This window comes from Pogoniulus pusillus, chromosome 1 (genome assembly GCF_015220805.1).
Source record: "Pogoniulus pusillus isolate bPogPus1 chromosome 1, bPogPus1.pri, whole genome shotgun sequence".
In the NCBI taxonomy this organism is placed as follows: domain Eukaryota; kingdom Metazoa; phylum Chordata; class Aves; order Piciformes; family Lybiidae; genus Pogoniulus; species Pogoniulus pusillus.
In genome coordinates, this window is record NC_087264.1 from 24316158 (window position 1) to 24329446 (window position 13289).

Genomic DNA, 13289 nt, shown 5'->3' on the forward strand with positions numbered 1-13289 from the left:
GCTGTCCTGGGGGGAACCAGAGGGCAGGCAAAGTGGCACTGGCTCCTAGTCGGGGCGAGGGTGGTGGTGGGTTTGCTGCGCGCTCCTGATGCCCGGGGGTGGCAGGGGATCCAGGAAAGCCTGGCTGGCCTGCCCGATGTGTGCTCCAGAGCCAGCCCATGCCCACCCCAGCTGCGGGCTGCCCTGCCCTGCCCTGGCATTCATTTGCTGCCCTGGCTCTCACCGCAACCTGCGGCTCACTGCTGGGCTTCAGGCCTTTGAAAGGGCTGGGCTTAGAGGCTGCCACCCGGGTCAGGAGGCTGCCACCCGGGTCAGGAGGCTGCCAGTGTCATCTCGAGTGGGTCTTGGGAACAGCAGAGAGCCAAAAGGGGCAATCCTCTCCCTTTGGAGTGCATCTCTTTTTAAGGCAAAAGAAAACAAGACCACCACGAGAGGATGTGGTGGGTTACATCAACGGCTGCAGAGTGAAATGTTGGGTTAGTAATAAAGCTAAATAAAAACTATACCTATATCTGTATAAACACTGCTATCTGGGCACATATTTCTTATCCCAGAGCCCTGCAGCAGGACCTTACAGAGCTCTACTCCCTGTAAAACAACAGTGGAGGTCATTTATGCTACCCAAGAAACAGGATAAAGGGAAACATTTGCTTCCCTGGAAGAAGCCAAACCCTGGGAGGAAGCAAGTAGAAGAGGCTGCTCAAAGGAATGTCTCTGCCTGCTGTGGTGCTTTCTGCTGACCTGGGAGGCAGCAAGGAGGTGTCCACAGGTTAGGGGGAAAAATACAGTGGGATTGAGGTTGCCTTTGGGACAAAAAGAGATGTAACAGCACAGCAGGTGACTAGATGGGAGTGGCAGTGGTCCCTGAAGATGGGCGTTTGTTTCCACAGAAGGTCTCTATCAGGGGTCTCTATCCCCATGTGTCTGTGTGTAAGGCAGAGAAGGGGGAGCCTTGGCAGAGGAACCACAGGAGCTTTGCCGGTGGGAGCCCACTGCTGGCAAAAGCCAACGAGCATCCATACCCTGCCTTGTTATCCTGCTGTCACCATGTCTTTGGGCAAGGGCCTGAAAAAAGGCAGGCAGGAAACCCTGAGGATAGGCTCCATCCAAGCTTGCCAGTGCTCCTGGCCTCCAGCTGCAGCAACAGCCCCTGAGAGCAGCTGCTGCCACCGCTGCTGCTGTCACCACTTCTCAGTAGTCCCTCCCCAGCCCTTCTGTAGCCCCCCTCAGGTACTGGAAGGCCACTCCAAGGTCTCCTCCAAGCCTTCTCTTCTCCAGGCTGCAAAGCTCCTACTCTCTCAGCCTGTCCTCATAGCAGAGATGCTGCAGCCCTCTCAGCATCTTCATGGCCTCCTGTGGAGTGGCTCCAACAGTTCCATGACCTTCTTGTGTTGGGGGCTCCAGAACTGCAGACAGTGGGACACCTCCCACCAGCCCAGGCTGCTCAAGGCCTCATCCAAGGCTTATTCCTTCAATCTATTAAGCATTTTAGTCCTACCCTTGGTTGCTCACAGCCCACACACCACATCACTGCCTAGATGCCACCAAAAAATTTTATAGCAGAGCAATTACATAACAAGTTCACCATGGCACAGCAATGTGCCCTTGTGGCCAAGAGGCCAATGGGATCCTGGGGTGTGTTAGGAAGAGTGTGTCCAGCAGATCAAGGGAGGGTCTCCTGCCTCTCTACTCTGCCCTGCTGAGACCTCATCTTGAGCACTGCCTTCAATGTTGGGCTCCCCAGTTGAAGAGGGACAGGGATCTGCTGGAGAGGGTCCAGCAGAGGCTACGAGGATGATGAGGGGACTGGAGGGCATGGCTGATGAGGAGAGGCTGAGGGACCTGGGGCTGTTTAGTCTGGAGAAGAGAAAATTGAGAAGGGAGTTGACAAATGTTTATAAGTATCTGAAGGCTGCCAGGAGGGGGGGACAGGCTCTGCTCACTGATCCCTGGCACAGGACAAGCAGCAGTGGATGGAAGCTGCAGCACAGGAGGTTCCAGCTCAATACAAGGGGGAACTTCTTTCCTGGAAGGGTCCCAGAGCACTGCACAGGCTGCCCAGAGAGGCTGTGGAGTCTCCTTCTCTGGAGCCTTTCAAGGCCTGTCTGGATGTGTTCCTCTGTGCTCTGTTAGATAGCATTGTGCTGCTGTGGCGGGGGGGGTTGGACTCGATCTCCTGGGGTCCCTTCCAACCCTCACATCCTGTGAGCCTGTGATTTCCTGACGCTGCTGATGAAAACACTGAGCAGAGCTCAGCCCTGGACAGGCTCTGCACACAGCTCCACAGAAAGCTCCCTGGCTTTGACAATGAACTCCACACACTGCAAGTCCAATTAGGTTGCACTTCCTCAGGATGGCTTCTGCGACAGTGCCAGAAGCCTTACCCAAGTCAAGACATATTACATCCAGTGCTCCCCCCACCAGCAGCCAGGAGGCTACTTAGCCTGTCAAAGGATAAAACCCAATCAGTTTGATATGATTTGTCCTCAGAAAGCAGCAACAAAGCCACTCCAGCCAGTGTTTTGCAAATGGATGAACACATCTAGGGGGTTAGACACTAACTGGTCAGTAGCTCCCAGTAGCAGTTTTCACATCAAAATATTAGAACATCAGATCTGTAGTTCCTTAGAGTCATAGACTCACAGAATCAGCCAGGTTGGAGGAGACTTCCAAGCTCATCCAGTCCAGCCTAGCACCCAGCCCTAGCCAAACAACCAGACCATGGCACTAAGTGCCCCAGCCAGGCTTTACTTCAACACCTACAGGCATGGCGACTCCACCACCTCCCTGGGCAGCCCATTCCAATGCCAATCACTCTCTCTGCCAACAACTTCCTCCTAACATCCAGCCTAGACCTGCCCTGGCACAGCTTGAGACTATGTCCTCTTGTTCTGTTGCTGAGTGCCTGACAGAAGAGCCCAACCCCACCTGGCTACAGCCAGATAGCTGTAGGCAGCAATGAGGTCTGCCCTGAGCCTCCTCTTCTGCAGGCTGCACACCCCCAGCTCCCTCAGCATCTCCTCACAGGGCTGTGCTCCAGGCCCCTCACCAGCTTTGGCGCCCTCCTGTGGCCACTTTCCAGTACCTCAACATCTCTCTTAAACTAACATCTCTCTCAGGTGTTTCTTCGTCTCTGCACAGGTGTTGCTATGCCATGCCTAAGCCCTTTGGAAGCTCCACAATGCCCCAACACCTGTCCCATGTTTTGTGTTGGTTCTTTTCCATGCTGTGGGATGTTAAAGAGCTCTTGACCCTTTTTATTGCTCTCTGCTTACCCTCCCTTCCTTCCCAGGGTGGTGTCTTATTGTGACCATCCTGGGAAGGAGGGCAGTGTTTCAGAAAAGCCTGGATGGGGCCCTTTGTGCCATGGTGCAGTTGCTTGGACAGGGCTGGGTGCTAACCTGGACTGGATGAACTTGGAGGTCTCTTCCAACCTGGTTGATTCTAAGTCAGTGCAGCCCTCTGCATGCCTAAGAATCATAGAATGGTTTGGATTGGACGTGACCTTTAAAGGTCATCCAGTCCAACCTGCCTGCAACTAGAGCCCCAATGCCCTGGAGAACAATGGATAGGATAATATACAGGCTGGATGAGGCACTTGGTGCCATGGTCCACTTCATTAAACACGTCTGGGGGCTACGTTAGGCTGGATGAGCTTGGAGGTCTCTTCCAACCTGCTTGATTCTATTCTATGACTTTGACCACACCTCAGAGCTGTTCTGTTTTTCAGGACATTTCTTCAAAGCTCCTGCCCAGCAGCTTTTGGAATCCATTGGTATTTGCTATCTTATCTTATTTTGGAGCAGACATCTTTGGACTCAGTTTCTGAAGGTCTGGTATTCAGGCTGCAGTTTGAGGTGAGCAAGCTTGCAGCAGGCATCTCACCGCCTGGAATCAAGAGGTGCAAAAGAGTCACATTCACATGGGCTGCAGGGGGTGAACAGATCCAATTCAAGCCACCTTCGTGCAGCTTTGGCTGTCAGCAGCTGCCAGCTCACCGTGAGCACATCCAAGCCACTGCAGAAATAGCTCCAGCTCTGCAGCCAAATGCTGCCTCAGCGCTTTCCTGACACAGTGAAGTCAGCAGGGAGTACTTCAGTGGGCCCAGCCTAAATCATGACAGAGGGACACAGCAGTGGTGCTTTGTGCTGTGCCAGGCCAGAGCTGCACTTGACAGTGGGACACTGGCCTGTCAAAGTCTGCAGGTGTAGCACAGCACTGAGGTACGACAGCAGACCTTGTGCCACCAAGGTGAGGCCTTCACTCACTAGCAAAAAGCAGTGAGTTACACTCTTTAGTACCAGCACTGACTTTGTTTCTGTAAGCTGTAGTCATCTGTAAGCCAGGCTCTGATCCTGCACTCCAATCTCCACACTACAGGCCTCTTAAGTTGTGAACTGCATGCAGAAGAGCCAGGCCTGCTACTTCTGCTGGCACTAAAGAAAAGGCAAGGTGTGGAGCCACAACCTTCTGTCTTCTTCATCAGCCAAATGTAGACCTTGTGCACTTCTCTGCCCAAAGCAGAGTGCAGGTCAAGCTCAGGAAGGGAGCAGAGAGCCACCCACCAGCAGTGCTTTGTCCTCAGGGCAAGGCTGACTGGCTAAGGACACAGTGGGGCCACAGTGTGCAAACATCATCACAGAATCAGACAGCTTGGAAGAGACCTAAAAGCTCATCCAGTCCAACCTAGCATCCAGCCCTGTCCAATCGACCAGACCATGGAAAGCTCTTCTTCAACACCTCCAGGGATCGTGCCTCCACCACCTCCCTGGGCAGCCCATTCCAATGCCAATCACTCTCTCTGCCAACAGCTTCCTCCTAATGTCCAGCCTAGACCTGCCTCAGCCTCCTCATCACCTTTGCAGCCCTCCCTTGGTCTCTCCCCAATGGCTCTCTGTCTCTGTTGAACTGGAGAGCCCAGAAATGGGCACCATGTTCTAGATGTGACCTCACTGGGGCAGAGTAGATGGGGAGGAGAACATCTCCTGACCTGCTGGTCACACTGCAGGATACCACTGGGCACCTTGGCCACAAGAGCACACTGTTGGTTGGTGGTGAACTTGTCCATCAGGACTCCCAATTCTTTCTCCTCAGAGCTGATTTCCAGCTGCTTTCCAAACCTCCCACTGGAGCTGCAGTTGCCTCCCCTTCATGAACTGAGTTGGCTCATTAATTGCTAGAGATTTACACACAACCAAGTGAAATGCCATAGTGCTGCAAGAACTGGTCAGACCTGCTTCAGAGGAGTGCTCTGTGGCCTCTTCTGCCATGCTGCTGCAGGTTCTGATGCACATCACCCATGCTGCAGCCTGAGTAAAGGCTGCTTCCCAGCAGAGCTTGGCACTTGTCATCTCTGAGGTCTTGGACAACAGCTGGAAGATATTATTTAAGGCTCTCCTGCCTGTCCAGCAGAAGTGAAGCATGAAGGCTCCCATGTGAAAGGGGATAAGCAGATATGAAATGTGACTTTTGATCCCTAGTTTAGGGAGACTGTGCCAAGTGACTGCACTTGGCTACAGCCCCACCTTCTGCGGTGAACTCTACTCTCCTGCTTCAAAAGGCTGGGGACAGAGTGGCTGAGAGCAGCCAGGAAGAAAGGGAACCTGAGGGTGCTAGTAGCTGAAGATGAAGCAGCAGTGTGCCCAGATGAGCAGCTGAGCCAATGGCAACCTGGGTTGGCTCAGGAGCAGTGTGGGCAGCAAGACAAAGGAGGTTCTTCTGCCCCTGCAGGCCACCCCTTGAGTGCTGTGTCCAGCTCTGGGCTCCTCCATTCAAGAGAGATGTTGAGGTGCTGGAAGGTGTCCACAGGAGGGCGCCAAAGCAGGGGAGGGGCCTGGAGCACAGCCCTGTGAGGAGAGGCTGAGGGAGCTGGGGGTGTGCAGCCTGCAGAAGAGGAGGCTCAGGGCAGAGCTCATTGCTGTCTGCAGCTCCCTGAAGGGAGGCTGTAGCCAGGTGGGGTTGGGCTCTTCTCCCAGGCAACCAGCAACGGAAGAAGGGGACACAGCCTCAAGTTGTGCCAGGGGAGGTCTAGGCTGGATGTTAGGAGGAAGTTGTTGTCAGAGAGAGTGATTGGCATTGGAATGGGCTGCCCAGGGAGGTGGTGGAATCACCGTGCCTGGAGGTGTTGAAGCAAAGCCTGGATGGGGCACTCAGTGCTGTGGTCTGGTTAACTGGAAGGGCTGGGTGTTAGGTTGGGCTGGCTGAGCTTGGAGGTCTCTTCCAACCTGGCTGATTCTGTGATTGTGTGAAAAGCTGAATTCAGGCAGCTGTCACCAAACCACAGAGAAGCTCTCTAGGGAATGTTTTTATTCAGCCTGAAGGCTTACACACAGGAGAGAAAAAAGTCTAAGGACCAGAGATGCCCATCAGAGACTGAGACATGGCTGTGAGCAGGGCAGTCCCTCCTCCCATGGCACTGTGCACAATGTTATGTGCAAGAGAGAAGTTCTGGGAACTGTGTTTCAGCAAGAAAGCACCACAAGACACTGGAGCAAAAGTTGCCTATTTTATTACAAACCCAAAGTCAAACAGATGCCTTTCTACCTAACAAGCAATGGCCTGGGCAGAAACATGCTGGGGCACGGTGAGTTCAGCGCCAGCTCAGGCAATGCCAAGCAGAGCCTTCACACAGGTGAATCCCACCAACTGCAGTTCCCTTCAACACGCTGCACTCTGGCATGTTCAGCAAAAGACTTCTGCTTCTGGCAGGAGGAGCAGGTGACTTGCACTGTGCAGCCCTGGTTCTCTTCTCTGTCCCAGCTGTTTTCAGCTGTCATTCAAAGTAGAGCTGGAGAAGCCCACAAGGACTTGAAAGATGAAGACAGATGTGCCCAGGATCTGCTTCTAGGCACAACACTGACACTTTGGCTTCTGGAGGATGCAAGGCAGAGCAGAAGAATGCTTACCACCCCCAGATAAGGCCATGTTTGGCCTGACAGCCAGGTGGACTTTCCAGCTGTCTGGCAATAAAAGCAACAGGGGAAGGGAGGAATTAAAGCACTTCTCTCTTCTGACGAACACAGACTGTTGGACAAACTGTAGGACGAGTTGTATGAATCAGAACCAGTGCTACCAGCATGATCTTCCAACTCACAGACTCAACAAGTAACCTAAGCTCTGGTTGGGTGTTACATCATCGTGCTGGCTGGGTCTTGTGTGCCAATGTACAGCTGTTGCTAAAAGCTTCTCACAGGCCCAAGCAAAGCCACGACAAGGGGACCTGACATGTCTCATGACAGTGAGGGGGAAAGCAATATAGTGCTTGGACCTAAACTCATCCACAGTCTGCTCTAGCCTAGCGACATGAACAGCCCCTAGTTGACTGGACAGAATTAAAAGCAGACCAGAGGTGGCTGCTGAGGGCACCTTTGGTACTGAATAGAATCAACCAGGCTGGAAGAGACCTCCAAGCTCAGCCAGTCCAACCTAGCACCCAGCCCTGTCCAATCAATCAGACCATGGCACTAAGTGCCCCATCCAGGCTTTGCTTGAACCTGCTTGATTCTACGTTCTTGGAGGTCTCTTCCAACCTGCTTCATTCTGTGATTTTGGAGGCCTCTTGCGACCTGCTTGATTCCATGCTTCTATGATCTTGGAGGTCTCTTCCAACCTGCTTGATTCTATGCTTCTACGATCTTGGAGGCCTCTTCCAACCAGGCTGATTCTATTCAGTACCAAAGGTGACATCCACAGCCACCTCTGGTCTGCTTTCCTTGAAGAACTAACCTGCTTTTAATTGCCAAGTGCATGTGAATGCAGGCCTTTGGGAGGGGAAGGGGCCAAGCGTGAGGAAAAGGTCTGCAGCTGGAGCCACAGGACAGGCAGAAGCACTGGCTGTTTGACATCCCACAGTCAAAGCAGCAGTGACTTGGAGCAGCTCTACAAGCTTGTGGGGCACTGCCTAGTCCCAGTGGTTGGCTGACAGAGCTCCTACAGGCATCCACCTGGATGATTTTGCTGGACACAATTCAAAGCAAAACAACAACCCAAACAACAACAAAACAACCACCCAATAAACCAAACATCAACCCAGTAGTCAGAGCTTTTAATTCCTAAAACTAGCATCCTAAAAAAGGAGAGGGTTTTCTTTCTTGGCATTGCTTTATGCATTTGAATTCATTCTTTACTCCTACGAGGATTAACGAGTGGCTGCAACATTTTAACCATACACTAAGCCAAATCATTTCACCACCAAATGTGTGCCTGTGGCATTTAAAAATGGCAAATCGAGTAAATGGGAGCTTTCAGGCCTAAACCCACATGACATTGTATGTGAGAAACCATGAAGATCCAGCAGCAGGATCTGGTCTACCTAGGGTGGTAGTACAGTCACCATCCCCAGAGCTGTTCGAGCAGCATGTGGACCTGGTGCTCAGGGACATGGTGTAGTGCTGGGTCGAGGGTTGGAGTGGGTGATTTTCCTTGGACTGGATGGTTTTCCAGGTTTCTTCCAACCAGATGTGCCAGGTAACCACAGGCATTGGCCCTAGCAGTGCTCTCCTTCCTTCTCCCTTTCTCAGCTTCCTAGCTCTGAAGGGTTCTTTTCTCTGCCTCCACACTTAGGTATTACTTCAGAGCAGGCTGTCCTCTGCTTCTCCAAAGCCATCTCAGTGGCATCTGGAGAGAGGTGATCAGGGCTTCCTTGAAGGATCACCATGATCTTTATATATCTGCTCTTGCTACAGAGACAACCTCTTTACATTATGGTAGCGCAACGTTCACCTCAGAGATCACCAGAGCTGGTCTCAACCATGCCAAATGTTCTAATGAGCTCAAATCTACTTCCCAGGGGAAGTCAGGACTACTCTTAAACAGTTATTTATAGTTTGCTGCTTTCCTTTTGATAGATGTTGTCAACAAAGAACTAACTTATCTGCATCAGACACTCCTGCTGTGATGTGTTTCTCTCATGCTATCACCATGCTGCCATGCCACATTGAAGATGCTGCTGCAACATCCTTCAGCAAGGCAACAAAGCCTTGAAGGACAAGCCCAGTCTCTGCAGCAGCACAGTGCCATCAGAAACAGCTCTTGGTGTGTGTGCCCCTGTATTACCATGGCATCTCATTGTCTCTGGCTGAAAGTTCTTAGTCCAGAGGAGAGTGGCACAAGGATAGCCAGGTCTGAGCTGAGAACCTGCTCAGAACATCTGCTGTGATCTAACAAAGTGCTGCCACTGCCTGGCAAGGCACAAAGCAAAACAGTCTCATTGTCCTCTGCCCAAACCTGGGACTCATTGCTCGTGTGGGTGCCACTGCCCTCCTGCTGACCTTACAATTGTATCTGAGATCAAGTAAGCAACAACTCTGGACATGACCCTGTGGCCTCCAGGAACACCAAGCCTGCTTGGTATTGTGACCCCAGTGTGTGCTTGACGCTGCTAACAGTGAACTGGGTGAAGAGGCTGCACTCAGCTGAGCAGGTACACCACGTGCAGGAAAGGAGATTGAGTTCACAGCCACAGAAGGCAGGAGCAGCCACTGCAGACAGACCTTCACCAGTAAGCATGGCCCAAGATGCAGTGCTGAAACAGAAGTAAACCAGCAGCATGATTGTGTCTTTCTGCGCTGACAAAAACATTCTTTGCTCTGCAGCAAAGTAACAGGCAAGCCTAATGCTGCTCTTAGGAGGCTTCTCAGTATCTTTTATTGTTGTGCAACATCAGGTGGAAGGCTTTACAAGAGAGGAAGATGCAAGACTCCATTCTGTTGACTATACCAGGCCTGTGGCTCCCACATCCTTCCCACAGTGTGGGCACATTATTTGCTACACACCTTCTGAGCCTGGATAGGAAGGAATTTGCAACTCCCTTCTGCCCAACTTGCAACAGATGCAGAACCTATTCTTGTATGTTCTCAGGACAACCCTTTTCTAAACCTACTTTAAGCAGCTCTGCAGTGCACCAACGCAGAGCTTGAAACCAGTGCTCACTCAAAAGCCCAATTGCTGGTAGAGCAGCAGAGGGCTTTATGGTAAGAAAAGAAGGGGTTCAGCTGCTCCCAAGAAGCATTTGGTATCTGGACCACTGTGTGCATACCTGTAAGCACAAGCCACACTGACAGACTTGCTCCTTTGCACGTGGGGGGTGTTAAGGTTTGACAGCTGCTGGCTGGTTTGGTGGCAGAAATGAATGTATTAATGCAATGCACTAAATGCAAAGTGTCCCTCTAAGCCCAGCAGCCTTCCAAAGCAAAGGGAAGGGAGGAAGGGGACAGTGACTCCAAGCCCTATACAAGACAACTGTACAATTTACATATATATCTATATACAGTATATAAAATTCTCTTTCGAGTCCCAGAGAACTCAGTTTTACTCATCAGTAGCTGTTCCAATTTCAAGAAGTGATGCTCCTGCTACCCTCCCCTGCTCTCCAAAGTATTGGATAATGGCATTGAAAAGCAATTAAGAACAAACCCAAACCAATGATTCAAAAGTGCAAACGTTCTGGGTGCCACTTGTGCCACGCTGGATGGTGCTGATGCTGCCTGCTTGCTCACAAGCAGCAAGGTGTCTGTCCCTCTGTCACTGGATCCTTCTTGCCTCTGAGTTGGCTCCTGCCTTCCCTTCTTGTCTTCTGCAGCTACACCAGGCGATCTACTGAAAGGGTGGGGCAGGCAAGGAGGCAAAAACAACACAAGAGAAGCAGGGACAAGGAGGGGAAAAAAAGAGAAATTAAAGCAGAAGGGCAGCTGCCTGAGAAGAACACAGCAGAGCCTGTGCTGCAGCCACGGCCCCAGAAGGATGAGACTGCAGAGACAGCCACAGGCTAACGTGACAGCCTTGCTGAAACCAACCCCTCCAGTGAGTCACCTGCAGCCCCAGGGATGGACTTATTTTTAAACACAACCACCACCTTCCTCTCCCTTCCCCCTCTTTGGAAATGGGCATGCAGACTGAGGAAACAGCAGGGCTGACATCTCTTCCTCTGCTCTCCTGCAGGCCGTAGGTGATGCAGAAGCCCATGGGGCTGCCCTGCCACCACGAGCTGCAGCCAGCAGCCAGCCTCCCCTGCATGGCAAGAGGGCCTTGAAGGGGGCTGTCATCCAGAGGCAAGGATAAGGAACCCCTTCCCATCTCTGCAGCAGCACAACAGAGCAGCCTCCCTGCTCCATGGTTCTTAAGAGGCCTGCCTGCACCAGGTACTCTGAAGTCTACCAAGCTACTGAATCTGCAGATGAGATATGGCATCCTGGGAGCTGGGGGTCTCAGGACCCTACTGAGTTATCCATGTCTCAGTGGATGATGTAGGGGTGCTGCCTGGTGTTTCAGATAATCCACCTACCCTCATGCTCATCTCTTCAGAGAGCTTTTATTAAGCCCCTCATCAAAGGATCTTAAAGAATCAAAGCTCTTACAGGATCAGAGCAAGAGCTCTGTGGATTAATTACAGGTGAAAACATGCTGGAGAGAAGACAGAAGTATGGATTTTGGTTTTGACAGGAGGAGGGTTACCAGACAGGCCTCACAGGGACTGGTGCTAATTGTTATGCCCTGCTGCAGGGGCTGAATCTTGTCAAATGGAAATCAGTCAGGGTTGGAAGGGACCACAAGGATCATCTAGTCCCAATCCCCCTGCCATGGCCAGGGACGCCCGACTCTAGAGCAGGCTGCCCACAGCCTCATCCAGCCTGCCCTTAAACACCTCCAGCCATGGGCCCTCAACCACCTCCCTGGGCAACCCATTCCAGCCTCTCACCACTCTCATGTTCAACAACTTCCTCCTCACCTCCAGCTTGACTCTCCTCACCTCCAGCTTTGCTCCATTCCCCCCAGCCCTGTCACTCCCTCACAGCCTAAAAAGTCCCTCCCCAGCTTTTTTTGTAGGCCCTTTCAGATGCTGGAAGGCCACAAGAAGATCACCTGGGAGCCTCCTCTTCTGCAGCCTGCACAGCCCCAACTCTTTCAGTCTGTGCTCACAGTGCTCAGTGCCCAGGTCATGCAAACAGCAGACTGACTTCATGTCTATGCGTGCGATGCGATGCATGAGCAGGGGTGGCCTGTCCTACCCTGGGCTCTGACTGGCTAGGAAAGAGACTGAAGCCAGGGTACACAATCATTTGAATACCTCCACTCACTTGTTAGTGGAGAACTGAGGACACAGCAGAAACATCACTACATTCATCTATGAGGCTTAGCTGATCCTTGCCTTCAGGTCTTTGCCCGGCCCATCTCGCCGAGGTCAGATAAGGAGGATAGGAGGATGGAAAGACTTCTCTCACAGGTCTTTTCAGCACTGGAAGAAGTCTAACTCAACATATGTTGGAGGGCTACAGAACAACAAATGGCAGGAGAAAGACAGGCAGGGGAGAACTGTTTAAGAGGGACAGGGATCTGCAGGAGAAGGTCCAAGGCAGGGACACTTCCCACTACAACAGGTCACTCAAGGACTCATCCAACCTGGCCTTGAACACCTATGTTAAGAATATGTTAAGATATGGTAAGAGTTTACCTCAGACTATTGGATTTTTTTGCTCAAACTCTAAAAGAGGCCCACAAGGATGAGATGCTGAATATTTAAGAGTTGAAGAGGGACATGGATCTGCTGGAGAAGGTCCAGCAGAAGGCTATGAGGATGATTAAGGGACTGCAGCACTGCCTGATGACGAGAGGCTGAGGGACCTGAGGCTGCTTAGTCTGGAGAAGAGAAGACTGAGAAGGGATTTAATCAATGTATACAAACATCTGAGGGCTGGGGGTCAGGAGTGGGGACAGGCTCTGTTCACTGCTCCCTGGCACAGGACAAGCAGCAATGGATGGAAGCTGCAGCACAGGAGGTTCCAGCTCAACACAAGGAGGAACTTCTTTGCTGTAAGGGTCCCAGAGCACTGGCACAGGTTGCCCAGAGAGGTTGTGGAGTCTCCTTCTCTGGAGCCTTTCAAGGCCTGTCTGGATGTGTTCCTCTGAGCTAGATTGTGTGGTCCTGCTGTGGCAGGGGGGTTGGACTAGGTGACCTCTTTGGGTCCCTTTCAACCCCTGACACCTGATCCTGTGATCCTGTGAATGGCTCAGTGTTTCTCACAGTCCAAAATGAGAGGCACACAATGAAACCATGAGGCAGCAGCAGGTCCAAAAGCAAACCCAATGACAGCCACTTTTCATGCCTGATGAAAGCATGATGTGTGTCACCGAATGCCAAGGGGAGCAGACCTTCCCTGGGACAGTGGAAACCTGTCCATGGAGTAAAGCAAACACAGCCCTTCACCCAGAAGCAGGCAGAATAGGGTTTGGAGAGTGCTCATCCCAGAGCTGCCACAGGCTATTGTCATTCCTTAGCAAGGTACTGCCTGTCT

At 51.9% G+C, this 13289-nt stretch overlaps 1 protein-coding gene across 4 annotated transcripts in view; it reads right to left on the minus strand.

The window, feature by feature from the left end:
* Positions 1–6492: 6492 nt before the first annotated feature.
* The window catches only part of SMOC1 (SPARC related modular calcium binding 1), a 167395-nt gene continuing 160598 nt past the window's right edge, over positions 6493–13289 (minus strand). For 2 of the 4 annotated variants that reach the window (XM_064144178.1, XM_064144162.1), the window contains exon 13: positions 6493–10596. In XM_064144178.1, the coding sequence (XP_064000248.1) occupies positions 10580–10596 (17 nt within the window). In that variant the 3' untranslated portion in view covers positions 6493–10579. The remainder of the gene's footprint in view (positions 10597–13289) is intronic. The other 2 variants (XM_064144187.1, XM_064144170.1) reach the window with 1 other exon arrangement.